The 24,674-nt window shown below is 37.0% G+C and overlaps 1 protein-coding gene across 1 annotated transcript in view; it reads left to right on the plus strand.

The window, feature by feature from the left end:
- Positions 1–24,674, plus strand: part of LOC150099771 (uncharacterized) — a 392,852-nt gene that overhangs the window by 59,510 nt on the left and 308,668 nt on the right. Inside the window, exon 4 of the mRNA XM_090403489.1 lies at positions 23,226–23,281. Within this exon, the coding sequence (XP_090259615.1) occupies positions 23,226–23,281 (56 nt within the window). The remainder of the gene's footprint in view (positions 1–23,225; positions 23,282–24,674) is intronic.

The raw sequence follows: 24,674 nt of genomic DNA on the forward strand, positions 1-24,674 counted from the left end.
GACCACACACAGCGAAGAGAGTTTGTTGAATGGATTATGGAACAACAACAAATGGATGCTTATTTTTTGAACAAAATCATCTTCAGTGATGAGGCTCATTTTCATCTTGATGGCTTCATTAATCGACAAAATTGTCGCATTTGGGGTTCAGAAAATCCACGAGTGATTGTTGAGAAACAAATGCATCCACAACATGTCACTGTTTGGTGCAGATTTTGGGCTGGAGGCATCATTGGTCCATTCTTCTTCAAAAATGCGGCTGTTAAGGCAATAACAGTTAATGGTACTCGCTATTGCGACATGATAATCCAGTTTTTTTGTGCCTAAATTACAAGATATGGATGTGGACGACATGTGGTTTCAACAAGACGGTGCCACATGCCATACAGCCCGAGAAACAATTCAATTACTGCATGAGTCATTTCCTGGTCGTGTAATTTCCTGTTTTGGTGATCAGAATTGGCCGCCCAGATCATGTGACTTAACGCCGTTGGACTTTTTTCTTTGGGGTTTTTTGAAGTCTAAGGTTTATATGTCAACAAGCCCACAACCACCCACACCTTGAAGGAGGAAATTGAGTGCCATATCAACGAAATTCAGCCACATTTATGCAAAACAGTCATGGAAAATTTGACAAAAGAGTGCGTATGTGCCAGCAAAGCCTTAGAGGCCATTTACCTGATATGCTATTCCATGCATAACCCTATACTGTATACTTTATGAATCAATAAGAAATTACAATTTTTAATTAAAAACCTGTGTTTTCTATCAAAATTACTTCTTGCGTGAATTTTGGGACACCCTGTATAAACCAAAATATACACTTGATGTTTCGACCTTCACATTAAGGTCATCTTTTGGAGTATATACATATATATATACAAAGAAATAAGCTGCACTACAATCTACATGGCATGGTAAAGTTATTGATCAACTGTTAAACCTATTTGCCTGACCTCTGGTGCTCTAAAAAAAAAAGCCTCACTACATCAAAGCTAGAGTCCTGTTATTATTATTATCTATTAGGTTACAAAGTTAAATTAAGCTGGAGAGTAACATGTTTATACAGAAAATAATAGATAAATAAAATAAACAGAAAATAAAATTACTTATATAAGTATTATTTAAATTAAGTGATATTACATCCCATATTGAAAGTTTATTTTTCACTTGGTCAGACTATAATAAATTTAGTTTAATCCTTTATCCAAGTGTGTGCAAACAAAGTTTGCACCTGAAAGTATCTTCAGGACTGGGGTAAAGTGGTAACACCGGGCAACTCCTTGTAAAGGTGGAGCAAGCTACCAACACTCCTATCTCAGTATCTCCCATAATGCAAAACACATCTCCTTGTGGATATGCATAATGTTATGCATTAAGGGAAGGGCCACTACCCAGACTAGTTTTGACCTTTATTGAGGTCTCTTCAGTGGGAGCCAGGCCCAAGTGGAGATACTAAGGCAGAAGCATTAGCAAGGTCATCTCCTCCTATAGGAGCTGCCAAACGGTGTGCCATCTCTTTATTAAATTACTCTGGATTTAGAGAAAGATGTTGAAAGTTTATTTTTCACTTGGTCAGACTATAATAAATTTAGTTTAATCCTTTATCCAAGTGTGTGCAAACAAAGTTTGCACCTGAAAGTATCTTCAGGACTGGGGTAAAGTGGTACAACACCAGGCAACTGGGTGTTGGTAGCTTGCTCCACCTTTGCAAGGAGTTGCCCGGTGTTGTACCACTTTACCCTAGTCCTGAAGATACTTTCAGGTGCAAACTTTGTTTGCACACACTTGGATAAAGGATTAAACTAAATTTATTATAGTCTGACCAAGTGAAAAATAAACTTTTTAACATCTTTCTCTAAATCTAGAGTAATTTAATAAAAAGGTGGCACACCGTTTGGCAGCTCCTATAGGAGGAGATGACCTTGCTAATGCTTCTGCTTTGGTATCTCCACTTGGACCTAGCTCCCACTGAAGAGACCTCAATAAAGGCCGAAACTAGTCTAGGTAGTGGCCCTTCCCTTAATGCATAACATTATACATATGCGCAAGGAGATGTGTTTTGCATTATGGGAGATACTGAGATAGGAGTGCTGGTATCTTGCTCCACCTTTGCAAGGAGTTGCCCAGTGTTGTACCACTTTACCCCAGTCCTGAAGATACTTTCAGGCACAAACTTTGTTTGCACACACTCGGATAAAGGATTAAACTAAATTTATTATACATCCCATATTGTTTCACAGCTGAAAAAGAAACTCAAAGAGTTTCATTTTCAGCTGTGAAACAATATGGGATGTATTTCATATTGTTTTCATGCCAAATATAGAAATTCAAAGAGTTTCTATATTTGGCATGAAAACTTTTTCACAGCCGAAAAAGAAACATATGGGATGTAATATCCCTTAATTTAAATAATTTTGCATCACTGAATCGAAGCCTTTGGCTCTTCGTATATTTAGTAATTTATTAGGACACCTTCTTGGCAATTCTTATAGTAGGGTATGTAAGCTCTGTTCGCCACAAACTTGGTATTATCTAGGTCTAGCTACTCACTGATGACACCTCAATAAAGATTGAAACCGGTCTGGGTAGTGACCTTCTCTCATAATGTAGAACAGTAATACTGCTCCTAGGAGCTGGGTTTCATATTATGGGTAAATACCAAGAATAGTGATTGGAGCTTGCTCCCCTTACTATGAGTTGCCTCAGTTTTGCGCTACCAAATGGGTAGTGCAAAACTATCCAGTGTTGCATTATCCAGGTGTTTGCTTACGCTTGGACTCGCCGAATTGAAGCCTTTGTCTCTTCATATATTTAGTAATTATATAAGTATACATATAAATTGCAACTGGTATGGATAGTAGCCAATAAAAAATGAAAAATTGCTTAGAGTCCTAAAGTCAGGGTTTGCTGGAAACTAAGTGGGCTAAATGTGTGCTATCCAAATTCTTGGGATTTTTAAGCCCCTATTATTATTAAGATTAGGGTGATTAATCACAATTTCACAGGCTTCTTTAAATTTCTGTTCATACCAAGTTTTTGCATATTATGAAACTGATGGATACAACTACCATGTTAGAGTAAAACTTTAGTTTACTATAAACCAAAATATACACCTGACGTTTCTGACCTTCATATTAAGGTCATCTTCTGCAGTATACGTATATATATATATATATATATATATATATATATATATATATATATATATATATGTGTGTATATATATATATGTATATACACACGCACACACACACGCACACACATATATATATACACAAAGAAACAAGCTGCACTACAATCTACATGGCATGGTAAAGTTACTGATCAACTGTTAAACTTATTTGCCTGATCTCTGGTGCTCTAAAAAAGAAAAAAAGAAAAGACTACATCAAAGCTAGAGTCCTGTTATTATTATTATCTATTAGGTTACAAAGTTAAATTAATCTGGAGAGTAACATGTTTATACAGAAAATAATAGATAAAAAAATAAACAGAAAATAAAATTACTTATATAAGTGTACATATAAATTGCAATTGGTACGGATAGTGGCCATTCAAAAATAAAAAATTGCTTAGAGTCCTAAAGTCAGGGTTTGCTGGAAACTAAGTGGGCTGAATGTGTGCTATCCAAAAATATCCTTGGGATTTTTAAGTCCCCATTATTAAGATTAGGGTGATTAATCACAATTTCACAGGCTTATATAAATTTCCGTTCATATCAAGTTTTTGTATGATGCAAAGAACAAGGTACTTTTCTAATGAATTTGATGTAGGGTGTTAAGAGCATGATCTGAGAGGCCTGCTTCACCAAAATTATTATATTTTATGTGTCATTTGTGTTCTTTTTTACAGATAAGGATTGTATGTCCAGTTTCCCCAAAATAAGGTAAGTTACAAGTGCAATAGATGCAATAAACTCCAGGGTATGCCAATGGGGGGGGGGAAGAGGTCCTTAGAGGTGTTGAATATGTTTTTTAATTTTCAAGGTGCTATAAAGTGGCCTTAAGATTATAATAATGTAGGATTCTATTAATTTTTTCTGATAACCGTTTAATGTATGGGAATGTTATGGTTTTACTGTAATCTATATTATTTTTTTTTTGATGAAGTTTTATGAAGAATTTTATTAATAGTATTTTGCTATATCCGTTATTTATAAATGTATTGCTAATAATTTTTAATTCTTGTTTAAGAGTTTGTTCATTAGAAAAAATTGTTGTAACTCTGTTTTTGAGGGTGTTGATGACTCCAAATTTTTGCGAAGGGTGGTGATATGAGTTAGTATATATATATTGGCTGGTATGTGTAGGCTTGCGGTATACAGCGAAGGATAGACTGCCTGAGGGAAGACGTGTGACTAGTTTATCCAGGAATGGGAGCAAGTTCTGATTTTCAATTTCACTAGTAAATTGTATGTGCTCATGTTGTTTGTTCAAGTGGCTAAGGAATGTGTTTAATGTTTGGTAGCTGTGTGGCCAGATAACGAAAACATCATCAATGTATCTAAGCCAAACTATAGGTTTTAGAGTAAAGGAATCATGAGCACATTGCTCAAAAGCTTCCCTTGGCACACTCTGGAGTTTATTAAATCTGTTGCACCTGTAACTTACCTTATTTTGGGGAAACTGGACGTACAATCCCTATCCATAAAAAAGAACACAGACGACACATTAAATAAAATAATTATGGTGAAGCAGGCCTCTCAGATCATGCTCTTAACACTCTACATTGAATTGATTGAAAAAGTACTTGTTCTTTGCATCATACAAAAACTTGGTATGAATGGAAATTTAAAGAAGCCTGTGAAATTGTGATTAACCACCCTAATCTTAATAATAATAGGGGCTTAAAAATCCCAAGAATTTGGATTGCACACATTCAGCCCACTTAATTTCCAATTTAGTGGAAATTAAGTGGGCTGAATTTAACTTTATTTAACTTTGTAACCTAATAGATAATAATAATAACAGGACTCTAGCCTTGATGTAGTGAGGTTTTTTTTTTAGAACACCAGAGGTCAGGTAAATAAGTTTAACGGTTGATCAGTAACTTTAGCATGCCATGTAGATTGTAGTGCAGCTTGTTTCTTTGTATATATACAGGGTGTTCGGGATAAATTTGACAGTTTCGTAAGGAAAAAGAAAATCTTCTTTGTATCTATTAAATTTAATGAATTGACAAAAAAACATTACAGGCAGAGTTAATTACAATACTATCAACAAGATTTACTCAAAATAACCACCATTAGCATCGATCACAGCTTCAATTCTACTTCGGAACCTCGAACAAGCTGATGCTACAGTCTCCCTGGGAAGGGCCGCAAAAACTGTTTTAATTTTATCCATTAACTGGGCTTTTGTATTACTGGAAGTGCGATTGGTGTCTTTTTCAACTGCGCCCCATACAAAATAATCCATGGGGTTAAGGTCTGGGGAGTTTGGAGGCCAAACATTTGGACTGGTGAAGTCGTAGAAATTTTCAGACAACCATTTTTGACTTTTCCCAGAGGTGTGGCAAGGGGCCGAATCCTGCTGCCATACATACGGCCTACCATTGGCTACCCTTGTTATCCAGGGCTTGACTACAGTTAGCAACTCCACGAACAAAGCCCGAATTCCAATGCCAGGGTTCTTCAACACCTGTTCCTGCAGATTTGCGAGGAATTCTGCTGTACGAACGCAATCAGATCGTCTGCTAGGGATCTTTCTTCTTGCTACATCCTCGTAGTCACCATTGCAAGTCTCTAGTTCATGCCTGATTGTTTTTACTGTATTCAGGGAGCATTGGGCAGCAGTCGTAATATCCTTATTTTGATGGCGGGCACGAATCATCATGATACAAGTTATTCTCTTCCATGATTCAGGTGGGTTCCAGCTATCCATCCTTTCTGACATCTTGTATATGAATGAAGAAGGGTCCAAACTTTTAAATGAAGAGAAGTGTGTGTTAATACATGTAACTTACGGAAAAATATAATTAATTATAAATATGTCAAATTTATCCCGAACACCCTGTATATATATGTATACTCCAGAAGATGACCTAATGTGAAGGTCGAAATGTCGAGTGTATATTTTGGTTTATATTAAACTAAAGTTATACTCTAATACGGTAGTTGTATCCATAAGTTTCAGATTACATTATATCTGATCAACGTGTAAGCATGAAAGAAAGAACACCATTATAGTGTTGAGGTAATCCTTGTAAATGAAATGTACCTTCGACCAGTCGACAACCCAAAGCTCAGGAACTACATTCTATATGTTCTATACTGCAATGACAGAGCCAGTGGCAAGGGGAGGATGTCTCAGCCATATTTGTCAAGCTTAATATAGAACACAACGAAATTGTAAATCCTGCCACTACCAACATAGAAATCACAGGAGTGGAGGTCCATACTGCAAATGTGGGTCACCTGAAAATATACTTTGTATATAATTTTCCAAACAAACAGTTACTGGAAGCAGACCTGACTGACATTCTAAATTCAAATGAAGCAGTTCTAGTAGCATGAGACCTAGATGCTAAGATCACAGTCTAGAACAGCAGGACTGCAAATTGAAATGGTAGAACCCTCAATGACTTTGTTGCCTCCAGGAATATAGGGATCATAGGACCTCTAGACCCCACAAACTACAATATGGCAGGACTTCCTGATGTCCTTGACATACCGATACTACAAATTATCATGCATCAATACCAAATAAGTGTGATTAATGACCTCATCTCTGACCACAGCCTAGTTTTACTCCAACTGGGCTGACAAGATGAAAATAATCCAGATCGGATCCCAACTGTCGCCTTTACAAAACTAACAACTACTCTACATGAATCTGTTGTCCCAGTTTCAGCCATTGACTCGAAAGAAAAAAAATCTATGACTCAATTTTGAGCCTAGAAAAGCAGATAATTTCATTAACCACCACAGATGTGGCACACATAAACTCTAATCTTCTCCTGGATGAGATTAAAAACCTGATCCATGAAAAGAACAGCACAGGTGGCAATAGCATAGCTGGCTTCAGAACAGGTGCAAGAGCTCAATAGAGCTACAAAGGAAGTTTGATATGTACTTTAAAACTAGTGAAATCAACAGTGGGAGACAAAATTTCAGTCCATAAACGCAGAGGATCAGATGTTTTGGAAAATGACCAAAGCTCTATGCACAGACTGTAAACCTCTCCTGCCAATCCACAGTGAACCTGGTCTGGTTTACTGTGATATAGACAAAGTTGAAGCCTTTGCTGACAGCCTAGAAAGGCAGTGTAGTCCAAACTACACTCATGCAGATCTAGATCTCATCAGTAAAGTACATATCTGGGTATGTTGTATGCTAATACGCATACATAAACTTCACCCAACTGATATCACCTGCTGAAGTACATGAAATCATTATCAAACTTAAAAATAGGAAAGTACCAAGCCCAGATGGGATTTCTAATAAAATCATCACATGCCACATAAAGCTGTAATGCACTTTATTGCTATTATTAATGTGGTATTAAGATATCACTACTTTTCTACTCCATTTTTTACATCAACAATCTCCTCTCTTTGACATCTAATCCTATTTACATTATTGTTGTTGTTGTGCATACACTCCACAACTCTTCGTCTGATATTTGTGTTGACACTTCCTCACACAATGTTATGTCCTATTCACTTTGCTGATAACAGCATTCTCCAGTCCACTTTTCATTTTCAAAACCCTGTAATACTCAGGTAATTGCCACTTCAAGATCTTCCATATCAGATGCTTAAATACTGATCTCCTTGCCATTCTCAAGTGGGGTGAGGATAACCTAGTGAATTTTAATGCTACCAAAATGCAATCTAGTGGAAGGAAGATTGCATTTTGCTCCCTTCACTCTCTCTAAATTTTGACAATATCCTATTCACCAGCCAGAATCAGATTTTCCTTTTGGGATGTCTTTCACATCTAGCCTCTTCTGCCTCCAGTATGCTTGGCATTCTATTCCGTACTGAACAATACTTCTCTCTTTCATCAACTCCTGATATCTCCATCGTAATTCTTGATTGTATCCAGAAGAGAACAGTCCACTTCATTGATGATCCATTCTCTCCTCCCCCCCCCCCCCATTCACACCGACTCCCTCTTCAGTTGCTTTCCCATAGACACTGTTGTTGCATTCTGGTAAAATTTATGCAAGAATTCTAGAGAAATGGCTAAGAAAAATTGTGGAGGGGAAGCTCAGAGAAGAACAAGCTGGATTCTGCCCAGAGGTACTCAAGATCAGATTTTCCCTTTAAGACAAGTAGTTGAGAAATTATGGTAATATAACAAGATCTGTATTTAAATTTTGTAGAAAAGGCATTTGATAAAATATCAAGAGAAAAGCTCATTAAAACACTATAGTTATACAGTGTAAATTTGACATTATATTCAAGCAATACTTAATATATATTTGAGTTGCATGTTAGCAGTTAGAATTGAAGGAGATACAGAAAGATGGTAATATGTTAAATCAGGTGTGAGACAGAAGCACACATCATCTCCACTGTTTTTCATTATTTACATAGATCACATTATGAAGTGCCATTGAACCTGATATCAAACTTGGAAATGTTCATCTCAACTCTTTTCTTTATGCAGATGATGTTATACTCCTAAATACATTGCCAGAGACCAGGTCTCTGACGATAACCAACCAGTTTGAAAAAGCTGTCAGGCCAGTAAAGCCTTTTCAAAATGTACCAATAGGAGGGGAATATATGGATGCTTGTGCAAGCAATCATCTCTCCTATAAGGTTTGGCTAGGGCAACTCGTAAATATCGACGAGTGTATTCTCGTAAGCTCTCTGGTCAAATTTCATACGAAACTTTTATAGTTTCTATATTCGACTTTGAAATAATGCTGGATTTAATATCCACGTAATTTTCTTACATGTTCTTTCCAATGTGATATTCATTTTTATCCTACTTAGAATTAAATGATGGTCACTTCCAATTTCAAATCCTCTGTACACCCTGCTGTCCTGAACAAGCATGATATCAGAGATATCACTATCAACAATGACAGAGTCAATGAGGCTTTTCTTATTTCTTGTGTTTTCCTTGCACATGATCTTGTTGCCATTTTTATGTTGGAACATAGTATTAGTAATGACTAGTTCATATTCTGAACAGAAATCCAACAGATGCTTGCCATATTATTATTAGCTTTACACTTTTTTCTAATTTTTCTCGTAATGTTCTTATAAACATGAAGCTAAACTTGTTTATCTTCATGTCATCAAGTATATGCCTGGTAGGATTCATTTCCTACTCTGCTTTTAGAGCTTTAACAAGGACTATGTTTTCTGTTTTCTTTATGTCAGCTGCCTGCTCTAATGACTAGAAAAATTCATTCACTTCTTCCTCAGGAGAAACTTTTGTGGGACCATAGGCCCAAATAAGTTTGTCCACTCTACTCTACTACTGCCTTCCAATCAAGAATCTTCATGTTTGGTGCTGAATGCCATCACTACTCCTTCCTTTCCTTGTCATTATTGCCCAAATATAACATCCTGTACTAATTATTGAGTAAGATCTCACCTTCTTTGTCTTAGTTATGCCAATTATATAAGTCTAATTGGTACTTTTCCACTTCTTCTGCAAGTTTGATTTCTTTTTCATTAATATTCCTTATATTATGGTTCATATCTTTGGTTCTTCTGATGTCGGGTTTATTGTTGTTCTTCTTCTAGATGTTGAGTTGGAGTTTGTTTTAGTAGTTGACTTAACTGTTTGTCCTGCATAAAGGATCTTTATCCAAAAAACACCCCTAAGCTTAATCATGGGAAAAGAATAGTCTATTGATCATCATTCAGGATCCTCTATTTTCCAGACATATGATATGTCTGGATAATTCACTCCATCATCTTCTTGTCATTTCTGATTAGCTCTAAACTGGTAATTTACATACACTTTTCCATACTAATGAGTTGATGGTGCATATCACGCTGTAATTTCAACCATGTGGCTCATTGTTCAGCTGTGCTGTGTAATGTTTTTCATAACTTGGTTCACAGATTCTTATATCTTTTGTGTATGTTGATCATAGTTGGTTTTTAAAATAAAACCTTGATTTTTGTTGCACTGTATTGGGCAATGTGTTATTTTGGTGGCTTCTTTGAATTTGTGAATACAGCTGTTGAATTCAACATTAGACATACCTGTAAATTGCTAAAGTACTGATACTTTTCATTACTTACTTGTATGACTAGCTAGGTCATATTTGGACACTTGCACTCATTTCATAGTTTTAAGATTATATCCATTCTTTAGTAGTACTTACTTGAGGTAATCCATTGATTGTTCCTCTTTGTTGTTGTTCCAACACAAAAAAGATATGTACAAATTCACATGGAAAAAAGACAAGAAATAGTTGTGGTGGGTGGTGGATGGCGTTGATGGAGATGATTGGTGATAGAGGTTCAGTGTAGTAGTGGAGACAGTTGCATAGTAGGTGTCCTCCCGTGGTGAGTCTTCGGACTCCTTGGAGGTGTCACGAATAATAATAATAATAATAACAATTGTTGAATAGCGATTTCTTCACACTATTTCTGGATATGAGTATATAGAGGATTTGAAATAGAAAGTGATAACCAATTATTTTTGGGTAAGATAAGATTGAATACAAAATTGAAAACAAAAGTGTATAAGAAAGTTTTAAAAATAATCAAAGTCAACAGCTTTCAGAGGTTAACTGTAGACTTAAATACATAAATATTATTCAAGGAAAAAGGAAGAGGTTTGAAATTAAGTGCTAAACCTTGCAGATTCAGTAGTAGTAGCTGAAATTTTCTACTGAGTCTACAGTAGTAGATGGTGGAATCCATGGTGGATTCAGGAAGTTAAAGAGGCAGTCAAAGAAAAGAAGAAACTATACTATTCTGAAAGTTCATATCAGCATGTGTGCTCTAAGAGAATACAGAGAATATCAGAAAGGAAAGCAGTGTGTAAACATAGCTAAACAAAAGTCATGGAAAAATTGATAAGATTACATTACTTGGAAAGAAGTTGATGGACACGATGGTGGGAGGAACTTAATAAGATGTGAGACCTCCTTTTGCTGCAATGAGTATAGCAATCCTATGGAGCATAGTTTCCACAAGCATATGATAGCAATTGTTGAGAATTTTGAGCCATTTTTACTGTAGCCATGTAATGAGGTCCTGGACTGTTGTAGGGCAGACATCCCTTGGCCTCACCCAATACTCATACCACAGATGTTCAATAGGGTTTAGATAAGGTCTCCGTGGAGGCCAGTCAAGTGTGGTGATGTTCATGTCCACAAACCACACACTTACAGCAGTAGCATTATAACATGGTATATCTTGCAAGAGACAATGGTCAATTCCATAGAAACACCACAAAATAGGAAATTGTCCAGAATGTTCAGATACCTGTCAGCATTCAATGTTCTTAGCACTACAAACAGAGGTCTAAGGCCAAAACAGGACCATACCATCACACTGCCATTTCCGAATTTCCAAGTTGGTGTTGCATAATCTGGTAAGAAATGTTCACTGGGCATATGCCACACCTACACCCATCCATCTACTTGGTTCGTCGCTCCATAATACAGCTTTCCAAGCTTCCACATCCCACTGTTCATGCTCTTTGAACCACTTAAGACAATGCTGTATGTCGGTTTGGGTAATGTGGGGGCTTGCATATTGCGGTGCTACCATGAAAACCCATTTTGTGAGCTCGGCTCTGAATGTTTTTGTGCAGATTTGTGTTCCAGTCAATTCCTGGAACTCTGCGTAACAACTGTTGGCTGACAAATGGTGGTGTTTGCATATTATCCTTCATAACACCCTGCAGTCATGTTTGTTGAGTGTGGTGGGTCATCTACTATGGGTCGCACTTGCAGTTGATTCCCTGTGCTTCCATCTCAGTATGGTATCACTGATTGTTGATCTGGGATGCTTCAATTTGTCAGATAGATAAGTCTGCAACATGGCATCCTATCACAATGCCTCTTTCAAACTCTGTAGTTCTCTTCTCACAGCCATTTCACCCGGACACGGTTGCACTGACGTGAGAACATATTCCTCTAATTTATGCCATGTACAAACATGTGGTTTGTTACATGGCATGATCCACCTTACCCATGGGGATGTCCATTGACTTCTTTCCAAGCAGTGTATATAAGATAAATATCAGGAATGTGGAAAATATTCTAGAGGCTATTGAAAAGCTTAGAAATGGGGGAAACGCTACTGGAAAAGAAATCATAAATCATAAAAGTGACCTAAAAACTGAAGATAAAGATATGTCAGCGGTAATTACCTTATATTGTAATTAATAAATCAGTACAGATTGTAGCATATGCAGATGACGTTAACATCATATCATGATGTTACTGTTGTCTGAATATGGTATAATCTGTACTGAAATGTGAAAAAGACTAAAGTAAAAATATATAAATTGATAATTCATTCAGTTGTTACCTATGGATGGGAGACCTAGATATTCACGGTAAGGGTGGAGAATTTGATTTCAGCTTTTGAAAGGCAAATCCTTAGAAATATATTTGGCACAGTGAATGATAATGGTTTCTGGAGAACCAGATACAACCATGAGTTATATCAACTTTATAAGCAATTCACAATATCCAATATAATCAAGTTCAAAAAGTTGCAGTGGACAGAACATGCATTTTCATATGGAAAATGACAGTATTCTTAAAAAGACAATAAATAGTAAAATTCTTGGTAAAAGACCAAAAGGAAAACCTAGAACAAGATGGATAAGCATCATTTTACAATGTCCTAACTGATGAAGTAAAGTTTTGGGCAGCCAGAGTTTGAGGCATGAAATCCAGGAGGCCAATGCTTGATTTTGGTTATGGAGCCATAAGAAGAACAAGAATTACTTGTAAAGATGGGTAAATGAAACAAGAAATAAGAACAATGGTAGACACTATTCAAGAGAAATGCAATCAGAAATACTTATCAATACATAAAGTAGAAACAGTCATCAAAAACCTGAAATGCGGAAATGCAGTTGGAGTAGATGATATTTGACCAGAAATGCTCAAATGTAGAGGTATAAAAGTTTTTCAGTGGCTATAATACATAATTCAGAGGGCCTAGTCACAGAATGATTCAGCTTTATTCCCATCTAAAAAAGGGAATAAAGCCAAATCTGAGAATTACAGAGGAATTTCTATACTAAGTATTTTAGGTAAGATTTATGCAAGCATACTTGAAAAGAGGTTGAGAAAAAATTTGGAAGAGAAACTTGGAGAAGAACAAGTTGGGTTCAAGCCAAGTAGAGTTTGGCAGTTTCAGATTTTTACTTTAAGACAAATAGTTGAGAAATTATGGAATTATAAGAAGGATCCGCATTTTTTAGTTTTATAGATCTGGAAAAGGTACAGGGTGTTCGGGATAAATTTGACAGTTTCGTAAGGAAAAAGAAAATCTTCTTTGTATCTATTAAATTTAATGAATTGACAAAAAAACATTACAGGCAGAGTTAATTACAATACTATCAACAAGATTTACTCAAAATAACCACCATTAGCATCGATCACAGCTTCAATTCTGCTTCGGAACCTCGAACAAGCTGATGCTACAGTCTCCCTGGGAAGGGCCGCAAAAACTGTTTTAATTTTATCCATTAACTGGGCTTTTGTATTACTGGAAGTGCGATTGGTGTCTTTTTCAACTGCGCCCCATACAAAATAATCTATGGGGTTAAGGTCTGGGGAGTTTGGAGGCCAAACATTTGGACTGGTGAAGTCGTAGAAATTTTCAGACAACCATTTTTGACTTTTCCCAGAGGTGTGGCAAGGGGCCGAATCCTGCTGCCATACATACGGCCTACCATTGGCTACCCTTGTTATCCAGGGCTTGACTACAGTTAGCAACTCCACGAACAAAGCCCGAATTCCAATGCCAGGGTTCTTCAACACCTGTTCCTGCAGATTTGCGAGGAATTCTGCTGTACGAACGCAATCAGATCGTCTACTAGGGATCTTTCTTCTTGCTACATCCTCGTAGTCACCATTGCAAGTCTCTAGTTCATGCCTGATTGCTTTTACTGTATTCAGGGAGCATTGGGCAGCAGTCGTAATATCCTTATTTTGATGGCGGGCACGAATCATCATGATACAAGTTATTCTCTTCCATGATTCAGGTGGGTTCCAGCTATCCATCCTTTCTGACATCTTGTATATGAATGAAGAAGGGTCCAAACTTTTAAATGAAGAGAAGTGTGTGTTAATACATGTAACTTACGGAAAAATATAATTAATTATAAATATGTCAAATTTATCCCGAACACCCTGTATATAACAATATTATTATTATTATTATTATTATTATTATTACGGGTATCTCCATGGAGTCAGTAGACTCATCGCGGGAGACCCAAGCTAGCAAAACAATATCTGTCATATCTCTTCTTGAATTCATTTACAGATGAAGAGCTCACAACAAAGTCAGGCAATGAATTCCACTCATTCACCACCCTCCAGGCAAAAAACCTTGTTCTGACACCTTTGTTAACCACACTCTTCTTTAATTTCCAGAGATGACCTCTTGTTCTTCCATTACTATCACACAGCTGAAACATTTCCCCTGCATCAATCCTATAAAAACCTTTTAGTAATTTGAATGTTTCTATCATATCCCCTCTTCTTCGCCTATCAACCAATCTCTGCAATCCACAAGCTCTCAATCTATCAATGTAGGGAGCATTTTTTATATCACTCACCAACTTGGTCACTCTTCTCTGAACCCTCTCCACAGCCTCCTCATCTCCAAGGAATCCAGGTGACCAGACCTGAGCACAGTAATCCAAATGTGGAAGTATCAATGCTTTATAAAGGGGAATAATAACCTCTTTATCTCTGGATGTCAGTGTGTTCCTCAACAACCAAGTAATCCTATGTGCAATCTTGGACACCTTAGCAATGTGTCATCTGAACTTCATCTCCTTATCTACCAATATCCCTAAGTCCCTAGCCTCATCAATCTCTTGGAGTACCTTTCCATCGATGTAGTACACAGCTGGTAATCTTTTAATCCCAAAATGCAAGACTTTACACTTTTCCACATTGAACTGACATCCATTTTCTTTTGCCCATTTTACCAGCTTATTTAAATCCTCCTGCAAACTTTCAACATCAGCTTGATTTTTTATTGCACTACACAACTTTGCATCATCAGCAAACAACTGAATATCTCCCTTTAAGCCGTTTCCTATATCATTTATATACAAATTAAACAACATTGGCCCAAGCACAGAGCCCTGAGGCACACCACTGGTCACTTGCCTCATTCTGGACTCGGCTCCTCCATACACCACCTTATGGTATCTCTCCCTGAGCCATTCTCCTATCCATATCACCAATTTAATATCCATTCCCATCTGCTCCAATTTGCGTAACAGTGTTCTATGGGGTATCCTGTCAAAAGCCTTAGCAAAATCCAGTAGTACCACTGTGTAGCCAGTTCCTTTGTCCAACTCTGATGTTATTCTATTATGGATAGTTAATAGATTGCTAAGGCAGGATCTACCTTTAACAAAACCATGTTGGCCTCTATAGAGTATCATATCCTGATCCACCCATTCTTGAATTTTGTCTTTAACCAACTTTTCCAATACTTTTACCACTACTCCTGAGATGGTGATTGGTCTGTAATTCAATACTGCAGTTTTAGAGCCACCCTTATGCAAAGGAACCACTTTGCCTAACTTCCACTCCCTAGGGACCATACCAGAGTTCAAACTTAAATTAAATATCCAGGTAAGAGGGGTTGACAATTCATTTGCACATTCACGCAACACCCGAGCTGATATTCCATCTAAGCCTACCGCAGTGTTTGCATTTAAGTTTCGCAATATATTTAATACCTCTGATTCTTTAGCTTCAATTCTCACATTAGGTATTGCTATAGGTATAGAGATATCCTCACTTGGGTGATAGACTTTTGAGAAGTGATCACTCAGTAACTCGACTATTACATCTGATTTTGTCACCTCAATACCATCAGCACCCACTAAGGTTATCCTTCCGAAGTCATTCTTCCTCTTACTTGCCACATAGCGGAAGAACTCTTTGGGATTACCCTTGATCTCTTTGGCTAAGGTCTTCTCATAATCTGATTTAGCTTTTCTTACTATGCTGGTAACCTTCCTAGCTTGAGCCTTGTACTGCTCATGGGTGTCCTGATCGCCCTTCTCCTTGTAAATTCTCCATAACATTTTCTTTTTTTGTAGTTCAAGCTTGATACTACTGCTCATCCATCTAATGCCTGCCTTGTTTGACCTCCTGACCATGGGGACACAATCTGATATTGCTTTCCTCAGATACCCGCTGATTTTATCCCAAGCACTGCTAACATCTTTCCCTTGCAATATGTTCTGCCATGGGATGGCTGCAAGCTCACTCCGAAGCTTGTTATAATTGCCTAACCTGTAGTTTCGTACATACCCCTTCTTAATAGAAAAATCCACAGATTTTGCAACCTCCCAAGTCAATACCACATGATCGCTTTCACCAACTGGAGGTAACGAGGTCACCTTACTTATGCATATAACCTCTGAACCAATAACCAGGTCCAACACTCTCACACCACGTGTCCCTTCAGTTACGTGCTGTTTCAAGTAATTATCTCGTAGCAGATGTATGAACTCCATTTCCTTTTTGCTACGTGATATTTCCTCCTTCCAATTGATATCACCATAATTAAAATCCCCCATAATAATCACTAAGCCTTCACTCATTGCACTAAGTTGCTGATGCATGAATTCAATATCTCCCCCTGTACTCCCTGGCCTATAGCAGCATCCAACTGTATATTTGGTTGCGTTGGTCACTATTTCGCACCAGACTGCCTCAAATGAACTCTCATTCACATGTCTATCATCATGATATACTACTTTCTTTGGCTGCAATACATCAGCTATCATCAACAGTACTCCTCCTCCTGTTCTATCTTCTCTATCCTCCCTGAAAATACTGTACCCATCACATTCAATTCCAGTGACCACATCTTCTGCTGACAGCCAAGTTTCACTAATGCCTACAACTTTTGGTGAGATTTCACTGACTAATGCCAAAAATTCTTCTCTCTTATTTCTAATGCTTCTAGCATTGGTATACAAAAATTGCAGATTCCCTCTAGATCTTGTACCGGCTTTAGAACTGATATATAAGTCACTAACTACCGTAGTCCTATGCCGATTTTTTTCCCCTCTCTTCTGCAATTTATTCTGCCTATAAGGATCAATAAATACACAATCAGTGCTAAAGTTTCTCTCTCTTACACTCAACCTTTTCAATATTAGTTTCCCTGCCCAATAACTTCAACCTGTTCAGAAAACAATAACTTCTTCAATCTCTTATGTCCTTCCATGTTAAGATGCAGTCCATCTCTAGCATACAACTGCCTTTTTCCTTCAAACACACTCCAAACATCAACAAACTCCAGACCTCTTTTTCTGCACATTCTTGCAATCATATCATTCATTATCATTGCTTGTCTACTTAACTCGTAATTGTCAAAACGAGGCAGCACACACACTATTCTCCCATTGACACTTTTCCTCTTCACAATATCTAATAATCTTCTTAAATCTTTTCCTACCCGATTTATACTACCTCTCAGGTCATTCGTACCCACCATAACTATCATCTTGTCTGTTTCATGCCCTCTCTTTATTGCTAAAGCCACTCTTTCTATTGTACCATCAGCCAAGCACTCCTCATGCATACCACTCTCCATACCCTTAATCATAGAATCACCATATATTTTACCACTATTAACTTCATTCAAGTTCACACTCATGGACTCGTTCTCTACACTATTCAGCATGACTCTCCCAGCTTCATTACTCAACTCTCTATTACTTACCCCCCCCCCACTCTCACTACATCTCATTTCTTCTTGGCTACTTGTGGTTTTATTATGTTGACTCCCAATCACTCCCATACTATTTATTACTGAATCATTCACCAAAGACTCACCCATATGTAATCCTGTTCTAGTTACTTCAGCTAAAGTAATCTCTATAGTCCTAATTTCTCTGTTTAACACATTAAACTCAGCTTTAACTTCCAGTATCTCCTTACCGATCACTTCCACTTCCTCATGAAGAAGATGAAGGTCATTTTTCATTTTCATAAACTCCCGCCGAAGTTCTTCCGCTACGGTCCCGATGTCAGCTTCCATTCCTAAACGCTCCAGCCTATCCCGACACTTCTCACATACGTCGACATTTTCTTTCTTTTCATTTTGCCAGACCGACCACAGATCCTTCACATTTTTTAGTGCATACATGTAGCAGTTTCCGCAACGCATCCATTGCGAAAAATCTAACGCTGAGCTAGCCTTTCGTGTAGTAGTAGAAGTCCTGCGCGCCGCTGACGTACGTTTCTTGTTGGACGCCATCTTTACACGTTGATATAGTGATACAAACGGCAGTGAAAACACAATATATACACCACAGTTCTAAACAATAATACCACTGAAGGACACTTGTTTCTAACCGAAGCACAATTTTAGCACAATTTGTGACAAAAAGCCACACTATATTTAACTTTAAACACACGTTTTCTAGACTAGCTAAACTCGACCGCCACATTTACCAAGGACACTCAAATATGCAAAAAAAAAATAAAAAAATAAAAAACTAATAAAAAAAAATGATGCAATTACGTGATGTAAACAGGAAATATTGAGCTATATGTAGTCTATGTGTAAACTGTTGACTTGTGCATCAGAAGTTAGAATTGAAGAAGGTACAGGAAGATGGTTTGATGTTAAATCAGGTGTGAGGTGGGGATGCACACTACCTCCACTCTTATTCCTCTCTATATGGATCATGTTGTGAAGAAAAATGGAATTAAACCTGAGATCAGAATTGGAGATGTTAATTTCAGCTCTTAACTTTATGCTGACTGTTAAATAAATTCAGTATAAGTCTGCAGCATTCCTTAAGGAAATTGAATAACTGCTGTAAAAAAATTGGTATGAAAATCAGTAATAAAAAACAGAGACTATAAACACAGGCAGGAACATTGAAAATATTTTTTATTGAAGATGACAGATTAAGTATATAGAAATAGCAACAGAAGTAGCAAAGCTGGTATAGAAGAAAGCTAAATTATTATTATTATTATTATTATTAAACAAGACCTCAAGGAGTCAAAGACTCATCTAGGAGGTCCTTTTATCTCACACACATCTCATCATACCGGGTCTTAAACACATTCAAACTCCTTGCAGACACCACACTCTCAGGCAAGGCATTCCAATCATTCACAACTCTGCACGAAAAAAACCTGCCTCTCACTCCCCTACTCACACCCTCTTTATACAGTTTCCAGGGATGACCTCTGGTTCTCCCCTGATCTCCCACTATTCGCTGTAGAACTTCTCCACCATTGATCCTATAGCAACCCCTTACCAACTTGTAGGTCTCTATCATATCTCCCATCTTCCTTCTCTCCACTAGTCTCTGCAAATTACATCTTTTCAATCTTTCCTCATACTCGACATTCCAGAGGTCAGAAACTACCTTAGTCAGTCGCCTTTGGACCCTTTCCAACATCTCCTCATCCTTCTGAAAACCAGGTGACCAAATCTGGGCACAATAGTCCATGTGTGGCCTAATCAAAGCCTTATACAATGGAACAAGAATCTCCCTACTTCTACACGTCAGTGTCCTCCTCATCATTCCCAGAAGTCTTTGTGTTGTCTTCACAATTTTGGCGATGTGACCCCTAAATTTTAGATCCTTATCCACTATCACTCCCAGATCTCTTATTTCCTCTACTTCCAACAATATATTCTTACCAAGCATAAATTCTGCATCCCATCTTTGTTTTCCAAATTTTAAAACCTTACATTTTGCAACATTGAACTCACACCCCCATTTGCTTGCCCAATCACTCAATTTATTCATGTCTTCTTGCAAGGCCACAACATCTTCACTACTCTTTATGGTTCTTCCCAACTTTGCATCATCTGCAAACAACTGAATATCTCCATCCAAATCTTCGCCAATATCATTAATATACAAGTTAAATAGTAATGGCCCTAAAACAGATCCCTGAGGCACTCCACTAGTGACTTTCCTTTTCCTGGATATTGCACCCCCATACACAACTTGTTGATACCTATCAGATAGCCAGTCTCCAATCCAATGCACTAATCTAATATCCAACCCCATCTGCTCTAGTTTGACTGTCAACTTATCATGAGGCACTCTATCAAAAGCTTTTGCGAAATCCAAGTATATTACTGTGTATCCTTCTCCTCTGTCCAAGGAAGCAGTCACTTTATTGTAATAAGTAAGTAGATTACTAAAACACGACCTCCCTTTAGCAAATCCATGCTGTCCATCAAAGATTATACCATTGTTGTCAACCCAACTCTGGATTCTAGCTCTCACAAGCTTCTCCAACAACTTAACCACAACACCCGACACACAGATAGGCCTATAGTTTGATGCTTGAGTTCGATCACCTCCTTTATGAAGTGGCACAATCTTGCCCTCCTTCCACTCTTTAGGGACTTGACCAAGTGCAAGACTCGTATTAAAAAAATATGTCAAGGCAGGTGTCAACTCTCTGGCACATTCCTTCAGAATACGTGGTGATATATTATCAAGTCCCACAGCTTTATTTACATCTAGTTTACTCAACTCCCCAAACACCTCTTGCTCACTTACAGTCAGTCTCTCCTCCCCATCATCAACTGCTCTTAATCTCTCCATGAAGTCACATTCACAAGATTGAAAGATCTTTATGAACTGCTCATTAAGTATCTCCACCACACATTCTGCAACAGCTGTCTTTATACCATTTCCTCCAATCAATGTCATCCTTCCATAATCATTCTTTCTTTTGCTGGCTACATATCGAAAGAACTCCCTAGGATTCTTTTTAGCTTCATTAGCTAACTGCTGTTCATACCTCTCTTTAGCTACTCTCACCAACCAAGTCACTCTCCTTGCCTGGTCTTTGTAGAACTCATGAAATTGGTTACTTCCACTTCTCTTATGCTGCCTCCACAATGCCCTTTTTCTCTGTATTGCATGCTTAATCTCTTTATTCATCCATCTCACACCTAACTTATTTAACCTTCTCACCCGTGGTATACATTTAGACATTGCATCCACTAAATATTTTTTGAAAATCCCCCAAGCTGCATTGATCTCTTTTCCAGCTAACTCCTCATTCCATGCTACACCTGCAAGCTGTCTCCTGAGCTCTTCATAATCACCCCCCTTGTAGTTCCACATATACCCTTTTTTCACAGGGGTCCTTGCACTGCTGGCAACCACCCAAGTAATCACCTCATGGTCACTTTCACCAATTGGTGGATGATTTGATACCTCATTGATAATTACATCCTCCGATGAGATGACCAAATCCAAGACCCTTAATCCTCTTGTGAATGAAGTTTTATTGAAATGAATGAAGTTTTATTGAAAGATTAGCAAAAACAGGGTTGGATTTGATTTGCCTTAAAAACTGAAATGTGGTTTAAGAGATACTTTTGCCATGAGAGGTTTCTTCAAATTAATATAAAATTTGACTGAAATGTAAGATCTGACAGTATTGGAATTCTAACAGATAGCATCTTAATTTGCAGGAAAATTGCCTTGCAATTTCAAATTCTTATCCCTATTAATATTAAAACTGCAATCCCACTCATTTTTCCAAGCTAAAAATCTATTGAAATCTTCCTGTAAAGAATTAACATCAGCACTGTTTCTGATAATTTTACCTAACTTAATATCATTGGCAAACATTTGAAGATCCCCAGTAAATCCACATAAAATATTATTAACAAATAATTTAAACATTTGGGGCCAATAACAGTACTCTGAGGCATGTAACTGGTTACCTTCCTTTTCTGAGACACTACTCCATCATACACAACTTGCTGGTATCTTTCAGAAAGCCATTTTTCAATCCATCGAACGAATCTGCTATCTAATACCATTTTCTGCAGCTTATATATCAATCTCTCATGTGGTAATCTATAATAGCATTGCAAAGTCCAAGAAAATCACTGTATATAAATATTCCTTATCCAACACTTCATCGACTTATCACAAAATGTAAGCAGATCACTAAAACAAGACCTGCCCCTTAATAAATCAATTCTGATCATCATAGAGAATCTTATGCCCATCAACCAATCCTATATTCTATTTCTAGAATTTTTCCAACACTTTGATCACAACTGCAGATATACAAACTGGTCTATAATTAAAAAGTCTAGAACCATGCTTTTGGAGAGGTATTATTTTACCTTTTTTCCACTCCTTAGGAACCTTCTCCACTGCAAGACTTTAAATAACCTAGTCAAGGGCATGGCTAACCATTTTGCACGTGCTTTAAAAGTATGTAGTGATATAGCGTCCATTGGTAGAAGGAAGGAGATTCTTGTTCCATTGTATAAGGCCTTGATGGCCACATATGGACTACTGTGCACAGATTTGGTTACCTGGTTTTCAAAAGGACGAAGAGAGGAAAGGGTCCAGAGGCAATCATTAAGGTAGTTTCTGATCTCTGGAATGTTGAATATGAAGAAAGGTTGAGAAGATGCAATTTATAGTCTAGTGGATGGAAGGAAGAGTGTTGATATGATAGAGAGACACACAAGTTAGTAAGGAGATTGTTATAGGATCAACATTGAAGAGGATTTCATAAAATGGTGGGAAATCGGGGAAGAACAAGAGGTCATTCCTGGAAGTTGTATAAGGAGGGTGTGAGCAAGGGAGGAGAAGCAGGTTTTTTTGCATGGAGAGTTTTAAATGATGGGAATGCCTTGCCCGAGAGCCCCAAAGGGACCTTCTAGATCAGTTTTTGACTCCATGGGTCTTAGTGTAATAATAATAATAATTTCCACAGCCTTTATTAACATTTTTCTGATTCTTTCACCTTTAATTCTCCTAATCCTTGCCTCCCTGTTTCCAGAAGAAAATGTGTAGATATTGTAAAGCATCATTCACAACACTATGATATACTATCATATATGATATATGTTACTAGATTATTTAAATGTTGCTAGTTGCCCATCCATGGTACTAATGTACTGTGGGTTGACTAACCTCTCATGGATGAGTTATCCAGTAAAAAATAAAATAAAATAAATAAATAAAATTTTAAAAAATTAAATTACAAATATAACTCTAAATCCATGATTGAAATGAGAATTTATATGTTTTTTCATTATAGATAAATGGTGCATCAAATGAATTGGTAACTGAAAATGAAGTTGAAGGAGACAGAGGGTAAGAATTTAAATCTTATTTTTCACTTTCAAATAGAAATATATGTAATAAAACAGAAAAGACGAAAGATCTGAGTAATAATAGACAAATCCTGCCAAAAAAATGAAAGTGACTTTTAATTTTTCAGGAAATGACAACATATACTAGAATATTAATTAAAACATTTTAATCAATACCTTCCCATATTTCGGCAATGTTACATTGCCTGCATGCACATATTATTTTTTGTGATCCTTGATGATGGCAGTGTAACATTGCCAAAATATAGAAAGGTATTGATTAAAGTTTTTTAATTAATATTCTAGTATACATTGTCATTTCCTGAAAAATTAAGGGCTATGTATAACCAACGTATAAGCTTATCATGCAAACTAGTCCAAAAGTCAATTGTTAGAAGATCAGATATCGTGTAATTTATTCTGTGACAACTTGATTTATGATTCATGCCATATAAAGTAATAAAAGACATGAAAAAGTATACCTGATTTTTATTCCAGGCCACAGACATCTCACTAATCCTTTATTTTATGTGAAGCACATATAGCCTATAGAAGCAATCATGCAAACCGAAACCCATATAACTCTGTAATGTTATTTTACATATGATGTGAGCCTTGCTCACATATTGTATCATTGATGTTAGTGCCATGGAAGTTCTTGAACTGAAGGCCATATTATAAATAGTAATACATTCAAATGAAACTATTATTTTCATGCAACCCTTTTTTTTAGGTTCATTTCATCATGTATGCAAGCGCCTGTTAGATTCATTTTAATAGCTTTAATGAACATGTGCACTAGGCATATTAAAGCAACTTTCGTGGCTTACACTGTAACAAAAATTAGGTAGAATTTATTCAAAAAAACTCCAATATATTTCATCCAGTGTTACATGTACATTGTCAGGGAGACAAACCGTTAACTACATTCAAAAGATGAATCAAAATAATGAGTCACGAATCATGCATATATTACTCCGTCTCAGTCACAGCTGAAGTATATGATATTATATTATTAGAGTTCAAAGAAACAATTGTAGTAAGTCATAGAAAAAAAAAAAACAAACCTACTTATGAACAATTAATAGTGATCACTTCCCAAAAATTGGATGTAGGCTTACAGTCTGATCAGTTAAGGTTCGGATGATTTCTTAATGTTTCACATATTTCAAGGAAAAGACAATCGAATTTGCACTTGTTGGAGTGAAGAAGTTTTGTCTGTTTCCAGAGAACTCTGTTCCTAGTGTCAGTAGCATGAGACTTGTGAGATTCCAGAAATGTAATATAGTCTTGATGTTCTTCAATTCTAATCGAGGCAGAATGTCCAGTCTGACCAAAATAGGAAAGATGACATGACCAAGGTACTTGATAGACACTGAGTAAGGAAAGAGATG

This window comes from Typopeltis vanoorti, chromosome 14 (assembly GCF_054136105.1).
Source record: "Typopeltis vanoorti isolate ZY-2024b chromosome 14, IOZ_Tvanoo_1.0, whole genome shotgun sequence".
Classification (NCBI taxonomy): domain Eukaryota; kingdom Metazoa; phylum Arthropoda; class Arachnida; order Uropygi; family Thelyphonidae; genus Typopeltis; species Typopeltis vanoorti.